The sequence below is a fragment of the Xiphophorus couchianus genome, chromosome 3, assembly GCF_001444195.1.
Source record: "Xiphophorus couchianus chromosome 3, X_couchianus-1.0, whole genome shotgun sequence".
Lineage (NCBI taxonomy): Eukaryota > Metazoa > Chordata > Actinopteri > Cyprinodontiformes > Poeciliidae > Xiphophorus > Xiphophorus couchianus.
The window spans coordinates 1675145-1688639 of NC_040230.1; the positions used below are offsets into that span (position 1 = coordinate 1675145).

General features: G+C 42.9%; 2 protein-coding genes across 2 annotated transcripts in view; both read right to left on the bottom strand.

The window, feature by feature from the left end:
- The window catches only part of LOC114141698 (uncharacterized protein PFB0145c-like), a 28896-nt gene extending 16509 nt beyond the window's left edge, over positions 1-12387 (bottom strand). The window contains exons 1-4 of the mRNA XM_028012411.1: positions 12313-12387; positions 9513-9580; positions 4779-4874; positions 665-2572 (exon numbers count right to left, since the gene is read on the bottom strand). Coding sequence (XP_027868212.1) covers positions 665-2572; positions 4779-4874; positions 9513-9579 — 2071 coding nt within the window. The 5' untranslated portion in view covers position 9580; positions 12313-12387. The remainder of the gene's footprint in view (positions 1-664; positions 2573-4778; positions 4875-9512; positions 9581-12312) is intronic.
- LOC114141699 (trichohyalin-like) overlaps positions 2145-13495 on the bottom strand; it is a 31965-nt gene continuing 20614 nt past the window's right edge. Inside the window, exon 5 of the mRNA XM_028012414.1 lies at positions 2145-2178. Coding sequence (XP_027868215.1) covers positions 2164-2178 — 15 coding nt within the window. The 3' untranslated portion in view covers positions 2145-2163. The remainder of the gene's footprint in view (positions 2179-13495) is intronic.

The following is a 13495-nucleotide window of genomic DNA, read 5'->3' on the forward strand; positions in this document are numbered from 1 at the left end:
TCTAGAAGAAATCCATCCATCCATTTTCTAACACCCTTGTCCCTACTGGGGTCGGGAAATGCTGGTGCCTCTCCAGCTAACGTTCCGGGCGAGAGGCAGAGTCACCATGGACAGGTCGCTAGTCTGTCACAGGGCAACACAGAAACAGACAGGACACACAACCATGCTCACACACACTCACACCTAGGGAGAATTTAGAGAGAACAATTAACCTGACAGTCATGTTTTTGGACTGTGGGAGGAAGCTGGAAAACCCAGAGAGAGGCAACAGTGCTATCAACTGCACCACTGTGCAGCCCTAGAAGAAATCCATGTGGACTTATTTAATATTTCAATCATCAAAATAATTCAAGCAAAGATTTTAAAGGTAGAGTGCAGATCAATATTGGAAGGTGATTCAATTACAATATCATTCTAGTCAGAAGTAGCATACCACAGGGTTCACTAAAAAAACAAAAACAATATTCTCTGAAATCAAAACTTGGCTGTTAACCTGTTGCTAATGAATCAATTTTACTGGCTCACTTTGTGGTCAGAAAAGTGACCTTCAGCACTCTACCTGTGGTAATAATGGTCAGCTGTGTCTTGAAAAACTGTTAATTGAATATTTCCAAATTAAAATTAATAATCAAGAATTTCAAAGGTAATTTAGAAATATAATTACTATTTAGAGGGCAGAATTCTTCAACTGGAAAATTTTTAAACTTCATGACATAGTCGTAGAAGGTCTTCAGGGCCTCTCTCTCTTTGCATCGAATCTCTGACTCCTTTCTCAATACGCTCAGATTTCCTTTCTCTTCATTCAGCTCCACTTTCTCTTTGTTCAGCTCCTGTTTCATTTTGTTCAGATCCGTTTTCATTGTGTTCAGATCCGCTTTCTGTTCGTTCAGCTCCTTTGTCTCTTTGCTCAGCTGCTCTGTCTTTTTGCTCAGATTCACTGTCTCTTTGTTTAGCTCCTCTTTCTTTTTGTTTAGATCCGTTTTCACTTTGTTCAGATCCACTTTCTTTTTACTAAACTCCTGTTTTTCTTTGTCCAGTCCCGCTGTCTCTTTGCTCAGATCTACTTTCTTTTTGTTCAGTTCTTCTTTCTCTTTGACCAGCTTTGTTTTCTCTTTGCTCAGATCCACTTTCTTTTTTTTCAGCTCTTCGTTCTCTTTGTTCAGCTCCAATTTCTTTTTATTCAAATTATTTTCCTCTTTGTTCAACTCCTCTGTCTTCCTGTTCAGCTCTGCTTTCGTTTTGCTCTGGTCGACTTTCTTTTTGTTCAGTTCATCTTTCTCTTTGTTCAGATCATTTCTCTTATTACTCAGTTCATCATTTTCTTTGCTCAGCTCCTTTTTTTCTTTGCTCAGCTTGTCTTTGTATTTGTTCAGTTCATCATTTTTTTTGCTCAGCTCCTTTTTTTCTTTGCTCAGCTTGTCTTTGTATTTGTTCAGTTCATCTTTCTCTTTGTCCAGTTTGTCTTTCTCTTTGCTCAGCTCCCTTTTCTGTTTGCTCAACTCGTCTTTCTCTTTGTTCAGCCCTGCTTTCTCCTTGCTCAGCTCATCTGTTGTTTTGCTCAGCTCTGCTCTCTTTTTGCTTAGATCATCTTTGATTTTGTTCAGCTCCTCATTCTCTTTGTTCATTTCCTTTGTCAGCCCCTTTTTCTCTTGGCTCAGTTCTGCTTTCAATTTTGTCAACTCATCTTTCCTTTTGTTCAGCTTTTCTTTTTCTGTGTTCAGCTCCTTTGTGTTTTTACTTAGCTGTTCTTTCTTTTTGTTCAGCTCATCCTTCTCTTTGTTCCACTCCTTTGTCTTTTTGTTCAGCTCATTTTCCTCTTTGCTCAGCTCTATTGTTAAATTCTTCAGGTCGCCCTCCTCTTTGTTCAGTTCCTTTTTATCTTTGCTCACCTTCTTTTTGTCTTTGCTTAAATCGTCTTTTTCTTTGTTTAGTTTGTCTTTCTCTTTGCTCAGTTCTTTTTTGTCTTTGCTTAGTTTTTCTTCATCTTTGCTCAGCTCACCTTTGTTTTTATTCAGCTCATTTTTCTCTTTTGTCAGCTCCTTTTTCTCTTTGCTCAGTTTCTCTTTCTCTTTTCTGAGATCCTCATTCCCTTTGCTTGGCTCGTTTGTATTTTTTCTCAGCTCCTCTTTCTCTTTACTCAACTCCTTTCTATCTTTGCTCAGCTTATCTTTCTCTTTGCTCAGCTCTTCTTTCTTTTTGCTCAGCTCCTCTTTCGCTTTGCTCAGTTCCTCTTTCTTTTTGCTCACATCCTCTCTCTCTTCTTTCAGCTTCTCTGTCTTATACTTCAGCTTGTTTCTTTCTCGGCTCAGCTCCTCTTTCTGTTTGTTCACCTTCTCTTTCTCTTCGCTCAGCTCGTCTCTCTCTTTGTTAAGCTCCTCTATCTTATTGCTCAGCTTCTCTCTGTCTTGAGTAAGCCTCTCTCGGGTAAGCCTCGCTCTTACTTGGCTCAAGTGTCTGTCTCGGATCACCTCCTCAATCTTTTTCTCCATAATTTTTTGTTCCTTAATCAGTTGCTGTTTTTCTGTTGCAAGGCTTGTGATATTTTCCTGCTGAGTGGTCGTCGTGAAACTCACTATAAAAACACACAAATGTGTTATAAAGTCAGGGAAACTGTCTGTATCAGAGAGCATCAAAATTTTTCAGTTTTTCTCTCAAACCCTTAGAACATATTCTTAGGATAGGTAGTCCTACTTTCTCTCAGAGACCAAACACATGAGTATCAGGCTAACTGGCTTCACTAAATTACCCCTAGGTATGAGGGTGCATGGATATTTGCTCTGATAGTATCTGCGTTGCCCTGTGATGGACTGGCCAACTGGCGGGGCAACAAATCCTGTCGTGTGGAACTATAACGCTCTGAGAGTGAATGGGGACGTTTGCGTGTTGCGGTGGAAAATTACCTCGGGGGCGAAGCACGTCAAAATGCATCAACACAACGAATCTAATATGATATTTAAAAAACAAGCACTTGACGGAGTTTGGCTACATCGAGGCTCACTGCAGGAAAAAAGGACATCCGGAGCGGCCAGATAGCAGGTAAAGCAACGCAGCTACCAACACTCACCCGGATTAGCATCACGGTCAGAAAGCTAAACAAATAACCCAAAAAACAATTAAAGTCTTCAAGCTGGCGGTGTAAGACACTGGTTCTGCCTACGCGCTACTGGTAGTAATATTTCACAGACATAGCACCTCTCAACCTCCACCAGACAGTGAACTCTCATACCGAACATCTGCTTAAAGCTGCAGCATGTAACTTTAAAAAAAAGGATTTTAGATATGCATTAAAATATGTCTATTATGTCTAAATTAGGTGAATGTATTGCCAGATAACATGGCATCATTTATACCTAAAGCAAAAAATTAACAGCCATTCCAGGCGATCTGCAAGGATCGATGATTGGCTGAGATCGGATGATTGGTATCAGAATCTGCATCAAAAAATCCGATCGGAGCATCTCTACTAAAAAGCATAGTATTGGTCTAAAACAGTGGTTCTCAAACGTTTTTCAGTGATGTACTCCCTTAAAAATATATTTTTAGTCAAGTACCCCCTGACACGGGCAAAATATTTTTGGAATTAAAAAGAGGTACAGTGCTGTAAAATCACTGTCTGATTTATTAAAGCCAAACAACTTATATCAGTGAACCTGACAAATACATCCATATTGCAAACATTACATGGTTAAACAAAAAAGAAAAACAGAAGACGGTGACCACCAGGAAGGTATAAAACCAGTCAAACCGTTTTATTTTAAAGGATATTGAAACTAAATACTGAATATAAAATTCAGTGCATGAACACACATTTATATTTTATCGAACTTTTCACAAAATAATTTTTCCCAAGACTTATTATGAGGAGCCTACTGATTTTTTAAAGATATTTTGAGAAGCTTCACGTACCCCCTGCAGTACCTCCACGTACCCCTAGGGGTACACGTACCCCCATTTGAGAACCACTGGTCTAAAAAGTGAATACTCGACAAATTAAAGTTGTTTCTCTGGATTCTAAGTTTGTTCTAATTCCTCTTCTGGGTTGAAAGTGGGTACTTCACAGTTTCTAAGTAATAAAAGGGGAATTAAATTAAAAGAGGAAAAGACACATTAGCGCACATAGTAACATTCAGACAAAAAGACATGACAAGAGTGAAGGCTGTGACATCAGGGACCATGAAACCACGTTGCTCAGTCTCATAACATTGTTGGTCGAATGCCGTGTCAATCAAAAGGGGGCGCTCTAGGCTGCCCAATAAAAGCGTCATAATGGACACCGGCAGCGTTTAAACCCTTAAATCTCACCCCCGGAAAATATAATGGAAAAACGGCACATGGTGCAGATTAAGGGGTTAAACTCCTCCACTTAAGGCAGAGACTACTCAGAGGGGTGCAGTAAACAATCATGGTCTCTGACTTAGAGGAGATTACAGTCTATCCAGCTGCTTCACACTCAGCATCAAACCACTCCAGTGCAAGGTGGGAACCACAGCCCACATCATCTACGAAATGCAAAGATAAATTCCTGCAGTTCACAAGCCAGACATCCTCCTCTCCTCAACTACAGCTTTAGCTCTTCCTTAAAAACTTTAGGACTTTGACAGGTTTCAAGCTGGGCAGCAATAAGTTGAACTGATTCTTGGTAACACTTCAGTGTCCCTGACTTTTTGTCAACCCTCAGAACTCCTCCTACTGCTGAACGCTTGCATCCCAATGCTTTAAACCTTTAAATACTTGTTATAAAGGAAACTTAAAATTTATTCTGTTGAAATGCAACTCACTGTAGACGATGTTTGCAGTCAGTATGACACAAAGCAACCCCAAACACAGCAACAACAGAGAAGAGAGCCGGAGTGCTGATGATTCCACTTCTTCAGCTGAAAAAAACAACAATGGAATCAATGGGTTATTGATTAATTGATCAATAAAGTTTATTTGTACAGCACATTTCAGCCACAAGGATGTTCAAAGTGCTTTACATCATGAAAGCAGAAAGTCATCATAAATACATTGTGCTGGTCAATGTTCCAGTGATTACTGGTCAATAGTTTTAAATAGGTGGGGGAGGATTATCCTTGTTTTAAATGAACTCAGTGTTTCTTCATGTTTGGTTCTAGTTCTGGGGATGAAGAGCAGACCAGAACCAGAAGGTCTGAGTGGTCTGCAAGGCTGATACAACAACAAGTCATTAACGTAGCTTGGATGCCAAGCCTTTCAACCTGTCTATCAATTAACAGAAATCTTGAAAGTCTATTTTCTGAGCAACATGTTTGCCATTGTAAGGACTTCAGAACTGGGGTGATGTGCACGATCCTCGTGGTTTTAGTGAGAAAACCAGCAGCAGCGTTCTGGATCAGCTGCCGCTGGAAGATTGACCTTTTAGTAAGAACTGTACAAACACTGTTGCAGTAATCAATGGGACTAACCATAAATACATGGATGAATTTCTCTAGAACAGGGGTCTCAAACTCCAGTCCTCGAGGGCCGCAGTCCTGCAGTTTTTAGATGTGCCACAGGTACAAAACACTGGAATGAAATGGCTTCATTAACTCCTGCTTGTGTAGATCAGTTCTCCCAGCCTTGCTAATGACCTAATTATTCTTTTCAGGTGGTGCAGCAGAGGCACATCTAAAAGTTGCGGGACTGCGGCCCTCAAGGACTGGAGTTTGAGACCCCTGCTCTAGAACTTGTTGCGACATTAGTCCTTGAATCCTGAAAATGTCAAGTGATAGAAGGCCAACTTTGTAACTGGCTTTATGTTTCTGATGCTTCAGGTCAGAGGTCATCACTACACCCAGATTTCAGGCCTGATTTCTAGTTTCTAGCTCTCCTTGGGCTGCCACCTTATCGTGGTGGAGGGGTTTGAGGGCCCCAATGATCCTAGGAGCTATGCTGTCTGGGGCTTCATTCCCCTGGTAGGGTCACCCAAGGCAGACAGGTCCTAGGTGAGGGACCAGACAAAGCGCAGCCCGAAGACCCCAATGATGAGCAAAAACATTGGACTTGGCGTTCCCTCGCCCGGACGCGGGTCACCGGGGCCCCACTCTGGAGCCAGGCCTGGAGAAGGGGTACGATGGCGAGCGCCTGGTGGCCGGGCTTTTACCCATGGAGCCCGGCCGGGCTCAGCCCGAAGAGGAAACATGGGTCCCCCCTCCCATGGGCCCACCACCCGTGAGAGGGGCCAAAGGGGTCGGGTGCATTGTGTGATGGGTGGCGGCAGAGGGAGGGGACCCTGGCGGTCCGATCCTCGGTTGCAGAAGCTCTTGGGACGTGGAATGTCACCTCTCTGGTGGGGAAGGAGCCGGAGCTAGTGCGTGAGGTCGAGAGGTTCCAGCTAGAAATAGTCGGTCTCACCTCGACGCATGGCTCTGGTTCTGGAACCAGCCTCCTTGAGAGGGGCTGGACATACTTCCACTCTGGAGTTGCCCAAGGTGAGAGGCGTCGGCTGACGCGACTCTGCAATATCTCATGGACATCGGGGGCAGTTCCCCTGGATTGGCAGACTGGGGTGGTGGTCCCCCTGTTCAAAAAGGGGGACCGGAGGGTGTGCTCTAATTATAGAGGGGTCACACTGTTAAGCCTCCCTGGCAAGGCCTATTCAGGAGTCCTTCAGAGGAGGGTCTGTCGGATAGTCGAACCTCGGATTCAGGAAAAGCAGTGTGGTTTTCGTCCTGATCGTGGAACACTGGACCAGCTCTACACCCTCGGCAGGGTCCTGGAGGGTGCATGGGAGTTTGCCCAACCAGTCTACATGTGTTTTGTGGACTTGGAGAAGGCGTTCGACCATGTCCCTCGGGGAGCCCTGTGGGGGGTTCTCCGGGAGTATGGGGTACCGGACCCTTTGATACGGGCTGTCAGGTCCCTGTATGACCGGTGTCAGAGTCTGGTCCGCATTGCCGGCAGTAAGTCGGGCTCGTTTCCGGTGAGAGTTGGACTCCGCCAGGGCTGCCCTTTGTCACCGATTCTGTTCATTACTTTCATGGACAGAATTTCTAGGCGCAGCCAAGATGTTGAGGGGATCCGATTTGGTGGACTTAGGGTCTCATCTCTGCTTTTTGCAGACGATGTGGTCCTTTTGGCTTCATCGGGTCGTGATCTGCAGCTCTCGCTGGAGCGGTTCGCAGGCGAGTGTGAAGCGGCCAGGATGGGGATCAGTGCCTCCAAATCCGAGGCCATGGTCTTGAGCCGGAAAAGGGTAGAGTGCCTTCTCCGGGTCAGGGGGGGTGTCCTGCCCCAAGTGGAGGAGTTCAAGTATCTCAGGATTTGTTCACGAATGGGGGAAGAAGGGAGCGGGAGATCGACAGGCGGATTGGTGCAGCGTCTGCCGTCAAGCGGGCGCTGTACCGGTCCGTTGTGGTGAAGAGAGAGCTGAGCCAAAAAGCGAAGCTCTCGATTTACCGGTCGATCTACGTTCCCACCCTTATCTATGGTCATGAGCTTTGGGTCATGACCGAAAGAACGAGATCGCGGATACAAGCGGCCGAAATGAGTTTTCTCCGTAGAGTGGCTGGGCTCTCCCTTAGAGATAGTGTGAGAAGCTCAGTCATCCGGGAGGGACTCAGAGTAGAACCGCTGCTCCAAGTGGCCGGGGAGAGGGAAGTCTGGGCCTCCCTTCTGAAGCTGCTACCCCCGCGACCCGACCCTGGATAAGCGGAAGAAGATGGATGGATGGATGGATGGATGGATGGATGGATGGATGGATGGATGGATGGATAGCTGTAATAACTGAAGCTGTGTGCTGACTCTAGACCAGGGATGTCAAACTCCAGTCCTAGAGGACCACTGTCCTGCAGTTTTTAGATGTGCTACATGCACAAAACACTGGAATCAAATGGCTTAGTTACCTCCTTATTGTGTAGATAAGTTCTCCAGAGACCTGCTAATAACTTAATTATTTTTAATTAAAGTGTGGTGCAGCAGAGGCACATCTAAAAGTTGCAAGACAGTGCCATTCGTAAAGGACCCCTAACGGGCAGCCTCTTCACCAGGGGTTTGTATTCAGAGCAGAGAAAAACAAGATTATGGTTATATTTCCCCAGAGGAGGTCTTGGTTTGGAGACACATGCATCCTTGACATTAGTGTAAAGCAAATACAAAATCTTGTTTTCCCAGATGGAGTATCTGACAAACTGGTGAAAAGTAGGCAGTATAGAAGAGAGTGAGGCATGATTAAAATTACCAGATATTGCCACAAATGCATTGGGGTGTTGTGTCTGTATCTTAGTAACCAGGGTTGGATTTAGGAGGGTGTGGGCCCCTGGGGTGAGCCAAGGTGCGGGCCCTCCTTAATCCTGGTTATACAGTTGTACATTAACACACACACACATATATGTATATATATATCTACCTGATATCCTTCCCTTCGGGTGGTTTTAACAATGTTCTCTAGTCATCTTCTATGTACTGTATTTATCCTTTTTCATTTCTATCTTTATATATCTCCCTCCCTCTTTCAATTTTTACCAACTGTATCTCTCTCTTTGATTAATTTCCTTACCAAGCTCAGATTGTCAGGGTATTTCCCCTCTGACAGCCAAACCTGGTCAAAACTTTTATTTGGTGATGAATGTATTTAGCTGCGTATCAGGGCAGGGCAGGGCAGGACACACTTGCATGTATTTTGAAGGTACTGAGATTTCTGCACTAATTATCTTGCTGGAGTTGAGTAAATTACTCAATTTGCAATCCAAGAAAGAACATTTTAATAGTTTAGATCGTCATAGCAAAGCAGCAACAAATCAACACGTCACTAGCACAGTATTAGACTGCCTAATAGACCGAACATGAGGAGTGCTCGTTCCGTTCAGGGCATACGCACAAACGTCTTGGGTGCGTCGGTCGGCTTGACACGGTGTGGGGCGCAGTCCTGTGGAAGCCAGGTCAGAGGTTCTGACTGACCACATCAGGAAGTATCGTACCTGACAGAGGTCTACCCCTGGGAGCAGTCTCTGGGGTCAGCTGGTCCATGTCTGAGGAAGACCAGCGCCTGACGGAGGAGGACCAGACTGAGGCACGCACACCGATGCAGCCCCCTACCCCTAGACTTATTTTATGAACAAATGAATCAAAAAGGCTGAAAATGTCTTTTGGTGTTGTATCCCCACCATGATTTTGTTGAGGTCTTCCTAACCGGGCCGTTACACAATGTTAAAAACATGATTTTGGATTATTTAGATTAATAAATTAAACATCACTAATTTTAGACCACACTACAAATTGTGTTTATTTCTCCTTTAATGCACATCTGCAATCTTGCTATTCTCCATTTTATTGTTTTTATTATGTAAAGGACTTTGAATTGTTGCTGAAATGTTCTATACAACTAAACTTGGCTTGCAGAGAGATTTCTCAGATAAGACAAGAAATTTAAACCTTCAGGTTTGCATGTGACATAAAAACTCCTCCTGATAAAACCCATGTTAAGAAACTGTAACTTTCTACAGAGGGAATAAAAATGTATGAAATGCTTTTGGGTAGCATTGTTAGTTTTGAATCCTTATAAAATATATACTTACTATTAAGAGGATGTTTGGCATTGTTGACATTGACTGTAGAAGAGTCTTCATCCCTGTTGTTCTCCATCCTTTACAGGAAAAATAAAGATTTAGATATTATAAAATGTCCAACAGCAGATTGAGCGATTTCAGCTGTAGCTCATGGAAAGCAGGCGGGTTCTTCTTCCTCTTTTAAACGTCGTCAGGATGTGATGCAGCATCTCTATCGCTGCTCTGTGGGTTATTTCCTTACTCAAACAGTTTTGGGAAACAAGTCTGCTTCTGTAACAAACCTTTCATGCCAAGAAGCGAGCTCTCACTCTGTCTCATAAACATTTTTTCAATTCTCTTGTCTTTGGTTATAAAATATATCTATTCACTCCATAAGGATTTACACTCTGATGCATATAACATGTTTTATAATCTTTGCTTTTGTAAAAGATATATTAATAAATTGACCACAGTTACTCATTTGGTGACCAGACCAGCTGTAAAACATTAACTTTGTCCCGACAGCAAATAAGGAGAAAAAGAAATGACTAAGTGATCATTGGTATAAAGAAGAACAAATATTTCAGTGTTGGAAAATACATAAAAAGACACAACAAAGCCTAAACCTTTCAGTTAAAAATAACTGACTGTTTCTTCCCACTCTGCATGGTGTTGGTACTTGTCACAGCCCTGGGCCTTATGGGCTGGGTTGCAGGTGTCATGTTGTCTGTCTTTGTGCTCCTCCCCTTTACAGGTGCTGCTGATTTTATTCATTTGGAGCACAGAGCATTTAAACCTGGCTGTCTCCACCTTCTGGGTCGCCTTTGGCGTCCACTCTGCCTTGATGTTTGCGGTGTTTTGTTGCCAGGCCTCAGCTCCCTTCCTGTTGCACATTTGAGTTTGTCTTTGTTATTGCACTTCAACAACTCCATATGCACTCATACATCACATCCAAGCATTTACATTACACCAGTGATACTGACATCCTCAATCCATTGTTTGTGTTAATAAATATTCCTTTTTATGCACTTTAACCACTGCATGGTCTCCCGTTTTTGTTATGACCTTGAGCCAGTCGTAACAGTACTGTTCACTGATTTTTCTAAAAGCATTTATTTTCTCCTTTAAAAGAGAAGAACTACTGTATGTCTGCTGTGCAGACCAGCAGGCCGGTGTGTGTTAGAATCACGGCAGCAAAACAGAAAAAGACAAATAACTTTGCACAGTTTTTTCTCCAAACAGTGAATTGAGCAGATAATTTTAGCCAAGTGATGATTGAGTTGAACAACAGGATAATAATTTTGTTATCTATGTTCAGAGGTGAGTAGTACTAGTTACATTTACTTCAACAATTTGTAAAAGTACTTGCAGTATATGAAAAGGGAAAAGTACTATGTTACTGCACTGTACTAATTACATTCACTTGAGCAATATTATGAACTTTTGGCAATCTTGAGTAGATTGATTTTGTATTAATAGAAAAAGACTTCAGAGACTGGAAACATTTGTTTCTTAGATTTCTGTAATGTATGAGCTAATGTTTATGCAAATGTGAGCATAATTATAAAGCATGTTATACATGTCACTGTTTACATCATTATTGTTTATTTTGTGTTAATGAAAATGGTTATTTTATTTGAAAGGCTACATAAATGTTTATGTGTATTTACTAATTTAAAACCTTGTAGCATTCCTCTGTTGTAAAGTTATGAAGCAGCACATGGAGTAGGACGTCTGGAGGTGGGTTCAATACCCTCCACCGCCACCAGGTGTCGCCCTGCTACAGGCCCAGCAGGGTCTGTGAAAACCCGATCACTGCGGAGCAGAGCGGAGCAAGGCCGGGTAGAGTACAGCGGGACTGCCGAAGTAGAGCCAGGGGGAAAAGACGCACAAGTTGTTGACCTGCTCTGCTCATCTTCACCGTTACAGTTCGTAACTTTCGTTGTTACTGTTCACAGCAGCAGCTCTATCTCAGCGTCCTCAACCAGACATTATTCTCCCCTCTGGAGTGCGTAATTACGCATTCAGGAGGCTGAGTCTGGTTCTGCTACGTCTGAGCGGATGCTTCACGTTGTGGTCTGGACGGAACCAGTGAGGCATAGACTACATCCTGCTTTGCCTTTAACCCCACAGAAATAGCCTTAAATGACAAACCCTATTGGAAACAGCAATGGGCCTCCCTGGTTCCTAAATAGATGGAGAATAAATCAATCTGGGAGCTGATTGTCCGCTCTGACCGTTATTTATACAGACCGGAAGGGCGTCCATTCAGCAGGGGGACGGGGACTGAAGTTTTTCAGTGCTGCACTGGGCACAAGGGGTAAACCCACTAGCAACAGCCTTAATTTGGGGTTAATACATAAGCAACGGATTTTACTGTTGAATATTGATATAATAGTGTAACTGTTGTCAGTCATTTCTATGGCAACGGGTCTGCGTAGCGAAGCAAACACAGGGACCGAGAAAAATGAACGAGTGGTTTGGAGCAGTTCTTCAACGGTTTTTCTGCGTTATTTTCCCTTGAAGCGGCGAACTGCAATACATTAATAACACCTACATCTCCAGGTTTCATTTTGTTAACGGAATTGTTTTGCCTCTGAAACGGCAGGTAAACGGTTGTCTTTTTGCTCTCCAGCGTTGTGCGCATGCCCGAAATTAAACAATAACATGCAACCTGTTTATAGTAATGGTAGTTAGCATCTAAGCTAGCGGCATTAAATAGTCACTTCTAATACACAAAATATCTTAAAATATAATCGATGTGAATAAAACACCGTCTTGAACTTACAAACACTTTAAGACTTATATCTTACTTGTGCAGTTAACCCACCTGTGAAAACAGAAATCAGTCTTCAGTAACGGCTTTGCTGCGATGCTGACTTCTTCTTCTTCTTCTGCTTCTTCTTCTTCTTTGATGGTTATTGGCGGTTGGCAAGCAACGAAATTGGTGCATTACCGCCACCGACTGGTATTAAATGTTGAACAGAATATCACTAAAAGAATATATTTCTGTTGATTTCATTTAACAAAATATTATCTGATGAATTTTACTTTTCAAGTTATTAATAAACGAATAAATCAACTCTAGATTTTCTTTAATTCTATTTAAAAATCAAATGAACTTATCTTTTTTCATCATAATTATGACAGCGTAATATACTCTATTGTCTCATCATCCCCACTGTGTTTCCCTGAAACAAAGAGTGCTGTGTAGCCCAGTATTCCCAAATCTGAGGCGACAAGTAATTGTCTCTTCTCGTCCTCCATTTACTTCTCATTTCTCTAGTTTTGTATTGGATTTTATAGAAGCAACATTCATTCCTTTCTTTCTCCCATTGCTTTTGCATTTTCTACTTCATTTTCTGTTTTATTACAATTTGTATTCCTGTTTTACTAAAATGCTAAACTAAATTCACCAATTTAGCTGAGTTGGAAAAATTCCACAGACCCGGCTCGGTCTGTGGCAGGGTACAGCGCCCCGCCTCCAGGCGCCATGTGCTGTGCTGCGTTACTACGCCACCGAAAGTGAGTTGTTGTTTTTCCCAGACAAAAGAAGGAGAGAGAGCTGAGCAACTTTTTTATAGCCTGATTGTGATTTTTCTGAGATTTTAAGAAAATGTGCAGTGGGAGGAATGCTGAGATTGTGATGATGAGGACAGGTGATCGCTGCCTTACAGCGGGAGGAAAGCAGGTGGCGTTGCAGGTGAGCCAACAATGATTTTTGCTTTCCAACTACTATAAAAGTTTCAATACAGTGGCATATATAGATGCGCTAATTTTAATCAAGGTGTTGCACTTAACTTATGGAGTCAGAGTGGTCACATGTTGGTGCCGCACATTCATAATATATTCCAAAGTGTTTTCAGATGTTGGTAAACTGCCGCCGCAAACCATCGTGGTTCTTCCTGCAGCCTCTGAGTTGTAGGATGTCTCATCAGTGTCCGTCTTCCTGACTGGCAGTTGGTGTTTAGCTTCAGGATGTCCAGAGACCTTCACCTTTCTGGAGCAGGGAT